The sequence below is a fragment of the Protobothrops mucrosquamatus genome, unplaced genomic scaffold (assembly GCF_001527695.2).
Source record: "Protobothrops mucrosquamatus isolate PMUCROS unplaced genomic scaffold, P.Mucros_1.0 scaffold1036, whole genome shotgun sequence".
NCBI lineage: Eukaryota > Metazoa > Chordata > Lepidosauria > Squamata > Viperidae > Protobothrops > Protobothrops mucrosquamatus.
In genome coordinates this window covers 1-13,298 of record NW_015387268.1, presented here as the reverse complement: position 1 = coordinate 13,298, position 13,298 = coordinate 1, and the positions used below count along the sequence as shown (strand labels likewise).

At 52.3% G+C, this 13,298-nt stretch overlaps 1 protein-coding gene across 1 annotated transcript; it reads left to right on the top strand.

The window, feature by feature from the left end:
- Nucleotides 1-2,540: 2,540 nt before the first annotated feature.
- On the top strand, nucleotides 2,541-12,744 carry WDR5 (WD repeat domain 5). Its single transcript, XM_015819977.1, has 12 exons — nucleotides 2,541-2,667; nucleotides 3,767-3,840; nucleotides 4,563-4,652; nucleotides 5,281-5,370; nucleotides 6,239-6,322; nucleotides 6,484-6,539; nucleotides 9,332-9,378; nucleotides 9,475-9,550; nucleotides 10,249-10,282; nucleotides 10,729-10,803; nucleotides 11,271-11,358; nucleotides 12,239-12,744. Exons 1-12 carry the CDS (start codon nucleotides 2,541-2,543, stop codon nucleotides 12,337-12,339), a joined length of 942 nt encoding a protein of 313 aa, XP_015675463.1. The 3' UTR covers nucleotides 12,340-12,744.
- Nucleotides 12,745-13,298: the final 554 nt, after the last annotated feature.

Genomic DNA, 13,298 nt, shown 5'->3' with positions numbered 1-13,298 from the left:
TCTGTTTTCCAGCTGTTTTGCTGGGAGGGTACAAATGTCCCTGCCTCCCTGCCAGGCAGTCTTTGGCATTTCTAGGTACATGGTTTCTGCACAAAAAGCTTCATTTATAGACATTTACTAAAACTGTCTTATCATTTGTGAAGGAGCAGATTTCAAAAGTGACTCAGTACCTGCATTTGCACCATCTTGTTTTCACATACTTCTGTTAATTTGATAAATCCTAATAAAAGGATCCTGGAAGCCAGTTTGGTCTAGCACAGACATGTCAAACACATGGCCCCAGGGCCGGATGCGGCCCGCGAAGTGGTTTCATGTGGCCTGCGAAGCCATTCTGGAAACAGTGAGGGAACGGCCCCTGCTGCCTTGGCCCTGGCCCTGGCCGGCCAGGAGCCAATGTACAATTTTGTAGTGGCCATCTATGCTGAAAGGCATTCAGTCTTAGCTCCACAAGGCCGTCTGGAAACAGCGAGGAACCAGCCCCTGCCACGTTGGCCCTGCCCCCTGGGTGCATGCTGGGGAGGTGTCACCCTTTGTGAGGAATGAAGAAATGGACCATCGCCTGGAAGTGGCCAGCAAATGGCCCTCGCCTACTTCACATATCTGGCTTGATGGGCTCCGGGGGAGGGGTTTCGGCAGGCAGCGGGGTGCTTTCACAGCGCCAAGAGGCTGAGCCGGGCGGCCCGAATCCAAAAAGAAGCGCGACGCCGCCCAGCCCCCAGCCTGCCCGGTTTCGGCCTGCAGCGGGGTACTCTCAGTGCCAAGAGCTGAGCCGGGCGGCGCGAATCTGATGAGAAGTGCAATGTTGCATAGCCCCCAGCCTGCCCAGTTTCAGCATGCAGCAAGGTGCAAAGCTGACGAGCTTCCCACCGCCCGGGTCAACCTCTCGGCGCTGTGAGGAAAGCGCCCTGCTGCCTGCCGAAATCGTGGGGGCTGGGTGGCATCGCGCTTCTTTTTGGATTTGCGCCGCCCGGTTCACCCTCTTGGCTCTGTGTGGAATGCGCCCTGCTGCCTGCCGAAACCAGGCAGGCTGAGAGCTGGGCGGCCTCGTGTTTGTTTTTGGATTCGCGCTGCCTGGCTCAGTCTCTCGGCGCTGTGAGGAGAGCGCCCCTCTGCCTGCCGAGACCGGGCAGGCTGGGGGCTGGACAGCATTGTGCAGGTAACGTTGACTTTCATGCTGCTCATGGCATCCCCTCCCCCAGAGCCCACCAAGCCAGATATGTGAAGTAGGCGAGGGCCATGTGCTGGCCACTTCCAGGCGATGGTGCATTTCTTCATTCCTCACGAAGGGTGACACCTCCCCAGCTGCATTTCTTGCCTGTTTTTCTCCCTCCCTCATCTCAAATATTTTCCCACCACTCTGTACTTAGGAAGGAAAGAAGAAGGAGAGGGAGGGTCTGAGGGAAGTCCTGCCTTAGTCCTGCCCTGCTGCCCTTTCACCATCCCCTTGCCCCCTCCTCCTGGCCTATCCTGGGGGTCCCCATCCTATTGCTAAGGAAGCTTTGGATACAAAGCCGGGTCTCCTCCCATGGAGAGGGAATGGGCCTCCCTCTGACTTTGCCCTCGTACCCATCATGAGCANCATGAGCAACCTGGCTAAGGAGAGCAAGCACAGCAGCAGCAGCCTTGAGGAGGAGGCAAGTGATCTGGGCGCCCCCTTGGGGAAGTGGGGCTGGGCTTGGTGCTGCGGGTGCTCGAGGGCCAGGCTGGGCATTTGACCTCTGCTGCCCAGGGCTCCCGGCAGCCCGCACCACCATTCCCCCCCCTCGCATGGCCTGAGAACAACAGTGAGGCTTCCCCAGTGGACCCTGCCTTGGCACTTGCCCTGGTCCCATCTCCTTCTGCCAGAGACCCTCAGATCTGCCCCACTCCTGCCCAGGCCCCCACAGGCACCCTTGACGCGAACAATGTAGAGCTGGCCACGCCCACCCAGTAGGCCACACCCACTCCATCCACGCCCACCCAGTAGGCCATACCCACTCCATCCACGCCCACCCAGTAGACTGCACCCCCCTGGCCACACCCATCCCCCCCCCCCAGGGCAACCGCAATGCTGATGCGGCCCTCAATGAAATTGAGTTTGACAGCCCTGGTCTAGCAGTTAAGGGACTGGATTAGAAGCCAGACTGAGACCCATTTTAATCTCCTCTCGTGTGTGGGAGCTGCCTGGATGACTTTAGGCCAGTTGCTCTCCTTCAACCCTCAGAAGAAGGCACTGGCGAGCCAACTGAAAGCATTGCAGTAAAACTTCAGGGACTTGTCTTTGTGGTCACAAGGCTGATGTGACGGGCCATGAAATAAAAGATCTCCCAGTTATTGTTTTATTGGGATTATTGGCCTCCGTAAAGCCAAGGCAGCCTTCATGCAGAGCTGTCTGCCAAGATCCCAGTCCTTGTCCCTTTGCTGCCTGGAGGGAGGTACAAAGGGAGCTGGGCTTGGGGGGATCCTGGGCAGTCATGAAGTGCCTGGCAAGTGGTGGCCAAAGAACTGCCTAGGCCAGTGGTGGCCGTGTGTAAAGAGAACAAGTGATTTCTTGACCTAACATGATTTTCTTTTGCCAGCCTGCACCTGTGAAACCAAACTATGCCCTGAAATTCACATTGGCAGGACACACCAAAGCCGTCTCCTCTGTAAAATTCAGTCCCAACGGGGAGTGGCTGGCTAGTTCTTGTAAGTATCCTTCTGCTCCCTTCTTTCTACAGCATGTAATCCCAGTTGAGGGGGAAGTCAAGTGTGTGATTTTTTTTTTTTACATTTATGGATATTTGTGTGACAGCATGGGGGCTTCCTTCTGAGCAAATTGTTATTCAGAACCCCACCAGTGTCCTTGGAAGTGCAGGGGTTTCGGCTGGGGTGGCTCCAGAAAAGGCCCCTGGTGTGTCCTCCTCAGATCTTCCACAATCACCACCGCAATTGAAGCAGTTGGTAACCTAGTATTTCTCTCCAAGGGCCCCAGTTGTGGAATCTCTCCTCTCTGGGAAGCTGGCTTGGCTTCCCATTTGTTCTCTTTGAGTATCAGGTTCAGATATTTGAATTGTTTAAAGCAATATCAATAAGATGCTATATTTTAAAATGCAGGAGTTTGGTCATCTGCTTCTTATTTATATTTTAATTGTGCATTGTGCTTTCTTTTAAGTTATACATGACATTTTAACTGAAGAAAAGTTGTTCTTGATACAGTAGGTGATCATTTCAGAACATTTGTAAAACTGGCAGAATTAGGATTTCTTAAGGCTGTTTATAATGCTCAGTGTTGTATCAAGCAAAAGTATTTTTATGATTGGTGTAAACATTTCATAATTTTGCACAATATATTCTGGTTCTCCATGATCTGGACTGAGTGAAAGTGAGTGGAAGCCCCTGAATTTTGGAATTTTAACAGCTCACTGTGAACGGATTTGTAGGCTGGACATTTGTAAAGATGAAAGTGAAATTTCTGTGAAGCTGTGTTCACAATACTTCATTGGTGACCCTGCTGGTTGGACTAAGCCTCTCTTGTCATCCCAGTGGGAAAGACGTTCCTACTGCTGCTGCCCTGCCTTCCCCAACTCTCACTGGGTTGGGTTAATTGTGTGCCAGTTGCCATGTGACTGCAGGGACACTCTGAGGGCCACTACCTGTCACGAGTAGCCCTTTTTCAGCACGATTATAACTTCAGATGATGACTAAACAACATTAGATGAGGACTACTTGCTTTTGCAGCAAACAAAATTATGGGTGGCAGACTGACTTGGCCTTTATAATTGGTCATTTTCACTTTTTTTTTCAGCGGCTGATAAGCTTATTAAAATTTGGGGTGCTTATGATGGCAAGTTTGAAAAAACAATGTCTGGACATAAACTGGTAAGTATAATACACAGGATGGAACTTTGATGCTCCTTGCAGATTTAGCTGAGACGGTCCCAAGATACAGCTGAGAGGGTCCCTTTCTTAGCAGATATAGCTGAGAGGGTCCCTTTCTTAGCAAACTCCTTCCCAAGGAGGCGTTGTAATAAGCCATGAGGAGGAAGTTACAGTCTGGCTTAATTATTCAGGCCTATCACTGAGGTGGTCTCTGGGTCAGAACACTAGACAGAGGACATTTGAGGACAAAGCCTTCCCACGGGAAGAGAGATTTCTGGATTAAACAATCTTTGACCACAAGCACGGGGAAACAGATTTTGAAAGCACTTCCCTAAACCTCTACTGAGGAATAGTTGGACACATCAGGAGTTATCAAGTGAAGCATTTGCTGGAGGAGTGTGCTGTACAGAAACATCCTTCGGTGTGTGGAAAGATACACCTGTGCACCTGTCCCCTCCTGAGCAAAGGCTTCTGCACGTCGAGCTGATTCTTTGTGACGTCTGCGTAGGGGTTATAAAGGAGATGGCAATTTTGTTTTAAACTTCCAAATGTCATCTGCAGCCCTGAGGTTTCCTAGCAGCCTGACCTCTCATGAGCGTCTCCTGATCACCCAGGGTAGTTGGTAGTGCCAGCTGCTGGGGAGGGATAACATTTTCCAAGATGTTACCCCAAACTTTGGATGAGGAAGAAGTTATTGCAGAGGCACTTTTTCTGTTTTGCAGGGAATCTCTGATGTTGCTTGGTCATCTGATTCTAATCTTCTTGTCTCTGCCTCGGATGACAAAACTCTCAAAATTTGGGATGTCAGCTCGGTAAGAAGTTTGTGATTGAGTGATTTCAATGTCCAAGTACTTTACATTTGGAGATGCACTTCGTGCCATGCCTGCCTGACGTATGCCCCGATCCCAAAAAAATCCCCCATTTTTTTTCCAGTCAGACTCAATTTTGAATGAGTTTCTGTTCATTACACCAGATAGGGTTCTGATAGTGTTGCACTAATGCTTGTCCTGTGGGCAAAAAAACAAGGTAGACACTAAAGAGTGGTATTCAAGAGGTAGGTGTCTTGCTTGCTTCCCCAGCCAGTCTGACTAGGTTGGAGGAAGCACAGCCTTGTGTGGCTTGTCTGGAAGGGCAGCCTCCTTTACGGGGCCCTGTGGTGTGAGTGCACCCAGCGAAATATCAAATTCTGTTGAAGAAAGATGCCTGTCAAAAGCCCAAGTCAGCTTTATCTGCTAGTTCCAAGTTGCAAAGGAGGCCTTTCCCGTCTCCCATTTTTCAGGAGGGAAATTTGGGCAGACCTGGCTTTGCTTTCCCTTCCAGCCAGAGCTCTGACAAAAGAGCAGAGTGTTTCAGCATCACATTATCATCTGAGTCCATTTTGATCCTTTCTGTAAAGAGCTTGCTATAAAAATGCATCTCTCTCTCTCTCTCTTACTCTAGGGGAAATGCTTAAAAACTCTGAAGGGGCACAGCAACTATGTCTTCTGCTGCAATTTCAACCCTCAGTCAAACCTCATCGTCTCAGGATCGGTAAGCATCTGGCTGGGCAAGACCTGTTCTCATTTTAGGTAGAAATGCACGGTGGCTCTCAGGACCTGCGGCCAGGTGGGCTTCCTTAGCTTTCCAGAGCTGCAGCTCTGCCTTCAGAGGTCCCAAAGCGTAGCCCTCCCCACCCCAGGCCCCTGGAAGGGAGGTGCTCTGGATTCCTCTGGGTGGGAGGGTTTCCTGCCTCAGGTGGGCGCTCTGATGCAGGATGAAGGTCTCCTATTATGAGTTCTGGTGCCATCTCTCTTTCTTCCTGATTATTTTCTACATAGGTGATAAAACCTTATTAATTAAATGTAATGTATATGACAAATAGAGCGGGAGATATCAGATACCAGGTTTTACTGCAAAATAACCCTTTCAAAATACTCCATTACTTTCTATCTTATTCCAGTAGAATTTTGATTCGTCTTTTTCTATTTTCCTGAAAATTATAGCTCAAATATTCATTAGTTATAGCCTCACCCCTCCCATTTAGCCGGCAGCCGTTTCGTGCAAAGAAATTAAGCATTTCCACGTGAGCGTCTTCCTCCACGGGGGAATTTGGCATTTTCAGTTAGTGCCCCCTCCCTAAATGGATGCTGCTGGAAGGAAACCTGAGGGTGACCTGCCCTGGGAAGCACTTGGGGGAAAGAGGAAGGGCTTCCCAAGCCCCATCAGCCTCTCGGGCCATGGGCCATGTCTGTGTGAAATGGAGGCACTGGGCACCCCGAGTCAGAAGCAGCTGCCTCTTGCTCTTTCTGGGGCCGGGGGAGACAGGCCTCCCCCAGAGCTCTGCTCGGAGCAGAAGCCCGTCCGTGTTTGGGGACCTGAAAAACGCAGTTTCTGACCGTCTCCTCTGCTTCATTTCCAGTTTGACGAAAGCGTCAGGATCTGGGACGTCAAAACGGGGAAGTGCCTGAAAACACTGCCAGCCCACTCGGACCCCGTTTCTGCCGTATGTCCTCTTGGGAGGGAGGGGGTGAACATTTCCTGGGGGAGCCTTGGCCGAGAAGAAGGGAGGGCCTTCCTCTCTGGGGCAAAAGGGGGGGATGGCCCCAGAGCTGGTTCGCTCTCTTCCCTCTGCCCTCAAATAGCCGGGTCTCTCCTTGCCTTCAGGTGCATTTTAACCGCGATGGCTCCCTGATCGTGTCTAGCAGCTACGATGGCCTGTGGTGAGTAGAGAGCAAGGGAAGGCCTGCAGCGCTGGGCCAAGGCTGCCTAGCCGGGCAAAGCAGGTCCTGGGCAGAGCAGAAGCCATTCTTCCATTGGGACGGGGCCTGGCGGGCCTGGCCTGGGGGTGGGGGGGGGCACATGTTTCTTGAATTAACACGGTGACTCCACCCTTGATTTTAAGAAGGGGTGGCCGTGGCCTTTCTTGCCGTGTGGCAAAAGTCGTCGAAGGCCCACAGGCCCACTTCCCACCTTCAGCCCTAAATTGCGGGCACAGGAACCCCGTCCTTGAGCCCAGGGAGATCGGACCTTCTCCCGCCTGGTTTGTGCCACCTGCTACTGCAGAGGTGGATCTCCCTCCCATGTATCCTTTTGAATGTAGTTGGGGTCAAGCAACCCTGGCCTCATTTCCGGCTCTGTTTGGCTCTTTCCCCAGACACCAGTGCCCTGGAGATGGTGTCTGGAGAACGGGGGCGGGGGGAAGTCCTTTCGAAGGAGGACTGTCAGTTGTTCTTTTGTGTTGCCTTCCTTTCCCCCATGGGCTGCATGAAGCTGCCTTTTCTGTGCTATGCAGTGAGCCTTGGAAGGACAGCCCTGGGGCCCTGTGGAAAAGGACAGCTTGCTGGGAGAAGCTTTGGGGCCTGGAGTTCGGCTCTTGGCTTGGCCCAAGAGTTCCTCAGCCTTTGCCGAGGCTCAAGCCGTACATTTGTGCATTCAAAGGCTTTCCCGTCCTTCCCTACCCAAACTGGGCTGGTTTGCTCTTTTGGATAACTGGAACCTGAAGACCTCCGGCCTCCACTGAGCCCCAGATGCATGAAGGCCCCCTCGGCTTCTCCCGCTCGGCCCTCCCCTCCCCACTCTGGGCGGTTCCCCTGGTGGAAAGCAAAACCTTGGCAGTTCTGAAGAGCAATTGGTCAGGCAGGAGGGAGGGGGGGCTGCCCCCACCCCCCAGGATGGGGCCTATTCTTGGCCTGACCCTCTTTTGCCAGCATCTCCCACCACACCAGGGCTCCTCTTCTCTTCCGAGTTGGCAGAGCCCCCCCTTCCTCATTCCTTTCTGAGAGCCTGTTGGGAGGGGGGGACCATAAAAAGAAAGCACGGCAGGGTTCCTTGGTTGTAGAGAAAGCTCTAATTTGAAAAGGTCTCTTCACCCTGACGCTGAAGAGAAAACAGTGGTGCAGGGGAAAAGTTTGTTATACCCAAAAGGCCTGCACAGAATTAGTAAGAACGTGGAAAAAGAACCAACCCAAACTTGCTCCATTAAAGCCAAAGGGACTGGCAGGGTGAGTCGTCCTGCTCCTTGGAGCGCCCCACAAAGCCAGGGAAGCTGGCAGCAGCTGTGCCTCCTGCCCTGAGAATAGAGAGCTGGGCGGGAGCATAGCAATAGCAATAGCACTTGGACTTAGATGCCACTTCACAGTGCTTTACAGTCCTCTCTAAGCAGTATATAAGAGTCAGCCTGTTGCCCCCAACAATCTGGGTCCTCATTTTACCCACCTCGGAAGGATGGAAGGCTGAGTCAACCTTGAGCCGGTCAGGATCAAACTGCCGAACTGCTGGCAGCCGGCAGTCAGCAGAAGGAGCCTGCAGTGCTGCATTCTGACCACTGCGCCCCCCCCCCCGGCTCTTGTTAATGACAGCTTCGTGGGTGGGAGTCAGGCCCCCCTCAGAGCCGGGGCAGAAGGGTCCCTGGCCGCCTTCCTTTGCACTCCTGGGCTGTGCGCTCCTGTGTTCGATGGGCCACCAGTTTCCTAATGAGCGCCTGATCGTCTGTGGTGGAAGGAAGAGGTGACGGATGGAGACAGGCAGGACCCATTCCCGAAGTACGGGGGGGGGGAGAAACATTTTAAAGTTCTGAGAAAGGGGGCAATGTTGAGAAGGGGCTCAGGCAGAGGCCTCAGCGCACGGTGGGGAGGAGGCCCATCCGACAGACTCCCCAGGTTCTCTCCTTAGAGCCAGCTCCAATAAAAGCAGGGTTGGCCTTCCTTCCCGTGGACTGGATCTCCTGGTCTGGTCTATCTCAGGGGGCTGACTGGGGGAAATGAAGATGGAGGGAAGAGGTGAAACTGCCATTGTTCGATGACAAATGATGTGTCCGTTGTCCCCTTCCTAATCCTGGGCTGGAATCTTGAAAAATCAGAATCTCAGCACCACCGAAAATCAGCCATGATGGGCTCGATGCCTCCTCCTCCTCCTCCGTGGCTTAGTGACAGGAGTGGGAAGAATGGAGCCTGGAATGTTTTACTGGCTCCTGGTTCCCTCTTGAGAAAAACCCAAAGGGTCTTAAGGGGGCACCGCATGTACCCGGCCCCCTCCCCTCCCCTCCTGAGCATCAGCCTGAGCCCTCCCTCCCTCCCTCCCTCCCTCCCTCCCTCCCTTTGAGCTCGGCCCACTCTGATCGCCCCAGCCCCTCCCTTCCCCATTCCCTGCTTAGCTACCTTCTGGCCTCCTTTGCGCATGGAAATGTTCCTGGTTTCCATTTCAGAATAAAAGTGTTTCTGGAGGGAAATTCTGAAAGCTTACTCTTTTAGAGAAGACGTTCTGAGTCCTTCGCTCTAAAATGTGCCCGAGCTGAGAATCCGTTTGTGGTCTTTTTGGTCTGCGTTTCCCGTCAAACCAAATGAAACAATGCTACCAGACTTCAGGGTCTATTCCATTTCCATTCAGAGTGCCCTGGCTGTGCTGTGTGTGTGTGTGTGTGTGTGTGTGTGTGTGTATTGTCCGTCCATCTTGTCATCTGCCCCCCCCCCCCCAGCTTTTCTGCATGACTAATGTGACTCCCTTGGCATTGCAGCCGGATCTGGGACACGGCTTCTGGCCAGTGCTTGAAAACGTTGATTGGTGAGTTGGCTCCTCTCCAGAAGGAATTGGCTCAGGCAAATCCCCATTTCACCAGGCAGTACTGAAAACAGGGCTTTCTTTCATTCTCTCTTTCAGATGACGACAATCCCCCCGTGTCATTTGTGAAATTCTCTCCAAATGGCAAATATATTCTAGCAGCAACTCTGGATAAGTAAGAGCCAAAGAATTCTGTTCCGATTTTCCAAAGAAAAAGGCAGCAGGGAGGAGGGAACGGCTGCCCAAGGCGATGTGAGGAAGATCCCAATGGACTTCTAGCCCTGGAGAGGCCTTGAATTCCTAGGCTGGGCCTAAAAACCCGGGGAGTCGAGTTGCCCCCCAAAACCTCCAAAGGGTTTTGCCAAATTGTAATTGTAAAAGTGTCAGAAATGGAACTCTGGTGTTTTAAGTGCATGACTGGAGAATGATATTTTACAAAATAGCTTCAGCTTTTTTCTTGGCGCTGCCTGGTCCTCCTTGAGGAGCAGCCCCTGCCTGGCCCAAACTGCCCCGCAGGTCTAAAGAGGCCTCGGTCTGCAGTTGTCTCCTCCTCCCCTCAGGCAATTTGGTGAGCACTCCCAGCTTCACTTCTCCCTTTATTTTTCCAACAGCTCTTTATTTAGTTTCCATATTTAGGAGTAGCAGCCTAGGAGCCTCCAAAGTATGAAGGGATTAGGTGAAGAATAAATTCCAAAAAAATAAATATTTGGATGTGGTTTTAAAACTCTTTCAAGAAGGGGGAAAACAGGTGGTGTGAACAAACAGGTAGATACAGGCAAACATTTGAGAGAGCTGGAGGTCAGCCGGGGGGGGGGAGGGTTGTGGTGGGTCATTCTGTGGGCCTTTCTAACCAGAGTGTTTCCTTCTCTCCAGCACTCTCAAGCTTTGGGACTACAGCAAAGGGAAGGTGAGTTCCTGTGTTTAACTCAGAAGATGCTCCCATAAACCCCGGGGAGGCTTAGGCCTCAGCCCCAGGCCCTTGTCTGCTTCTGCAGTCTGAGAAAGCACACCGACCGCTGACTTCGTCCCTTGCTGTCCTCCCACGGCAGACGCTTAATTCAACAATAATATGAAATTAATCCACCTTGGCAAATAGCCTCCAGGTCCAGTTTTTGAATATTCCCAGACCACTAAAATTTGGGAGACTGTAGAGTTGAGGGTGGGGACATTATATCTGGGGGGCAAAAGTTTCCTCTTTCTCCAGAGGTCAGTCTTGCGTGAAAGCCTGTGGCTTTTCAGGTAAGGGAGGATACACACACACAACACACACGTACGCACGCGGCAGTGGTCTTCCCCTGCTTTGGCTCTCCTGCTGAGGTGTGATAGGTGGTTCTGTGGTGTTCTTTTTTCCAGTGCCTCAAGACCTACACGGGCCACAAGAACGAGAAGTATTGCATCTTTGCCAACTTTTCTGTTACTGGCGGAAAGGTGAGGGTCTCTTTTCTGAGTTGCCCAGGAGGACCCCGTGTTTTCTTCATCCGTGCAAATGCCCTCTGAGCAACAGTGCAGAGCAGCATTCGAATTCAGGGGCAGGGCCTGGGTGAGGGGACAAGGTCAAGTAAGCAGCTCCTCTCCAGGGAACAGGATCTGGGGGGGTGGCACCAGGTCTGACATAAAGAGAACTGGCCACATAAAGCGGCAGCTACGGAGCGCCTGGGTTTGCGGTGGACTGGCAGGGGGTTGACTTCGAGGCTGCTGCCCTCCTTGTGATGTGCATCATCCAAGATGAGAATTGTTGAGGTCTCGCTATTTTAGAAAACCGGCTCTGAAGCCAGATTTCCGATGGGGTGACGGGTGGCTGGTAGATTGGGTGAAGGAGGAGGGGGGAGGAGACAGAGAAGTGGCCCCTGCAATGGGATCTGCCCTCCTGTCCTGAATGCCTCTCTTTCCTTTAGTGGATCGTGTCGGGTTCGGAGGACAACCTAGTTTACATCTGGAACCTCCAAACAAAAGAGATTGTACAGAAGCTGCAGGGGCACACAGGTAGGAGCGCTTGTGGTGCACAAGGCCCCCTCGGGGGCTCTCGGGCCCTGGCCTCAAAAGAGCTGCGGCTTTGGGGACAGGTGTTCCTGGCTTTATGCCAAGCACATATTTAAGGAGCCCCTTCTGGACCTGCTGCTGTAGCCTAGAACTTTGGGGCCCCGATCCTGCATTCCGGCTGCTCCCACTATTTGCCCCCAGGATCCCCTCCCTCCTGCTTGAGGGGTGCCCCAGGAGGAATCCGCCTTCCATCCTAGAGGGAAGGATGCAGGGCCTTAATGGGCTTGGTTCCCGTGGCTGGGGTTGGGGCTGCAAGCAGTCAAGGGGGTCTTCTTGACCCTTGGGCTGGGTGGGAATATTGAGGACTCCTTGGAGTAGGTGTGCCTCCCCCCAGACCCAGGACTGTTGGCATACGATCAAGGTTAGTGTTACTGCTAATAAAAAATGAGATGGTGCCACACACTTTCGTTGACTAGGAACATAAGAACACAGTGCCCCTGGCCACAAAAGTAACACACAGTTGGAAGTACTGGTCTTAGCCAGTCCCGCTCCTTGGTGGCTGTCCACCGCCCACCCACCCCCGGCCAGGGGGAGAATGGGGAGAAGCACCTTCAGGACACAAGGAAAGCTTTCCCCACCTGCAAAGCTGCCGCTTGGTGTCCACGTGACATGGTTCTTTGCCCCCGGGGAGTCATGCCAGCCAAAGGGGTGAGGCCATGCCTGGGATTCTTTTAGCCCAAGGAGGGACCCAGCCCTTCAGTGGTAACGGTGGAGGTGGGTAGTGGCCTCTCCTCCAGCCTCCTTGGGTTGGCAGCCCTGAGTGGGCTTATTCTTGTGTGGAGCCAGGCAGGTAACGGGCATCTTGGTCCCTCTTTCCCAACAGACGTTGTGATCTCCACGGCTTGCCATCCGACCGAAAACATCATTGCCTCTGCAGCCCTAGAGAACGACAAAACGATTAAACTTTGGAAGAGTGACTGTTAAGTGCTTTTGGCACCGGCATCATGTAGAGACTGTTGGGGTGGTGTCCATAAAATTGGAGGGTATTTTGTGTTTGTGTTTTTTAAAAAAGGAAAAAAAAAAACCCCACATTTCAGCCGCATTAGCAGGAAATCTGGAGTGATGTTGCAGCCTCGGCTGATGGAGAATGGAAGCATCCTTTCCTTGGGCCCGGCCCTTGTGCTGGGAACCCCTTGGCTTTTTTCAGAGAAGGCTTATCGTCCCTGCTTGGAGTGGGGGTGTTTGGTTGCCCCCCCCAGCTAGAAAGAAGGTGAATCTTTTTAAAGTTCTTATTTAAGAGCCAGCTAAGGCAGAGGAGCTCTGTGCTTAACGATACGCCTCATCAGTGAAGACAAGAATATTTTCAGTGCGACCAAATAAATGTGTCCCTTGTTGTCCCGTCCCCCCCCACCCAGGTTCCAGAGCCTCCCCTCCTGTTTGCTCTGGTAGAGGCTATTGGGGAGAAAATCTCCCAGGCTTTTTCCCTCTTAGCCCCCCCTCCCCCCTCCCAAAAAAAGAACCAGCTCTTGTGACCCTTTTTTGTTTTTACTTTTTAAAACCATTTGGCAAATTTCACAATACGTGTACAGTTACTTTTAAGTGTAAAAAATTTTTTTTATCTGGAAAATTTCTCTGTATGAACTTGTATTGCTAATAGTATGACTGTATCTTTTCTGGTGTCGACACTTCTTCATCCTTTTCCTTTTTCTTGGGGTCCTACGCATCCCAGACAGGGACCCCACGGCAGAATAAAAAGTGGGATTTAATGTGGTTGACAGCAGGATCGCTGCCTGGCGTGAGTGCTTTCAGGGTGGCATCCAAGAAGCTTTGCCTGGATGCCAGTAACCTGGTTTGGGTGAACAAGGCAGCCACGGAGCCTGCCTAGGGAGGGCTCAGGGCCCAGCGGGGGGTGCCCAGGGGGTTAGTCTCAGCTCTCCCCCCCC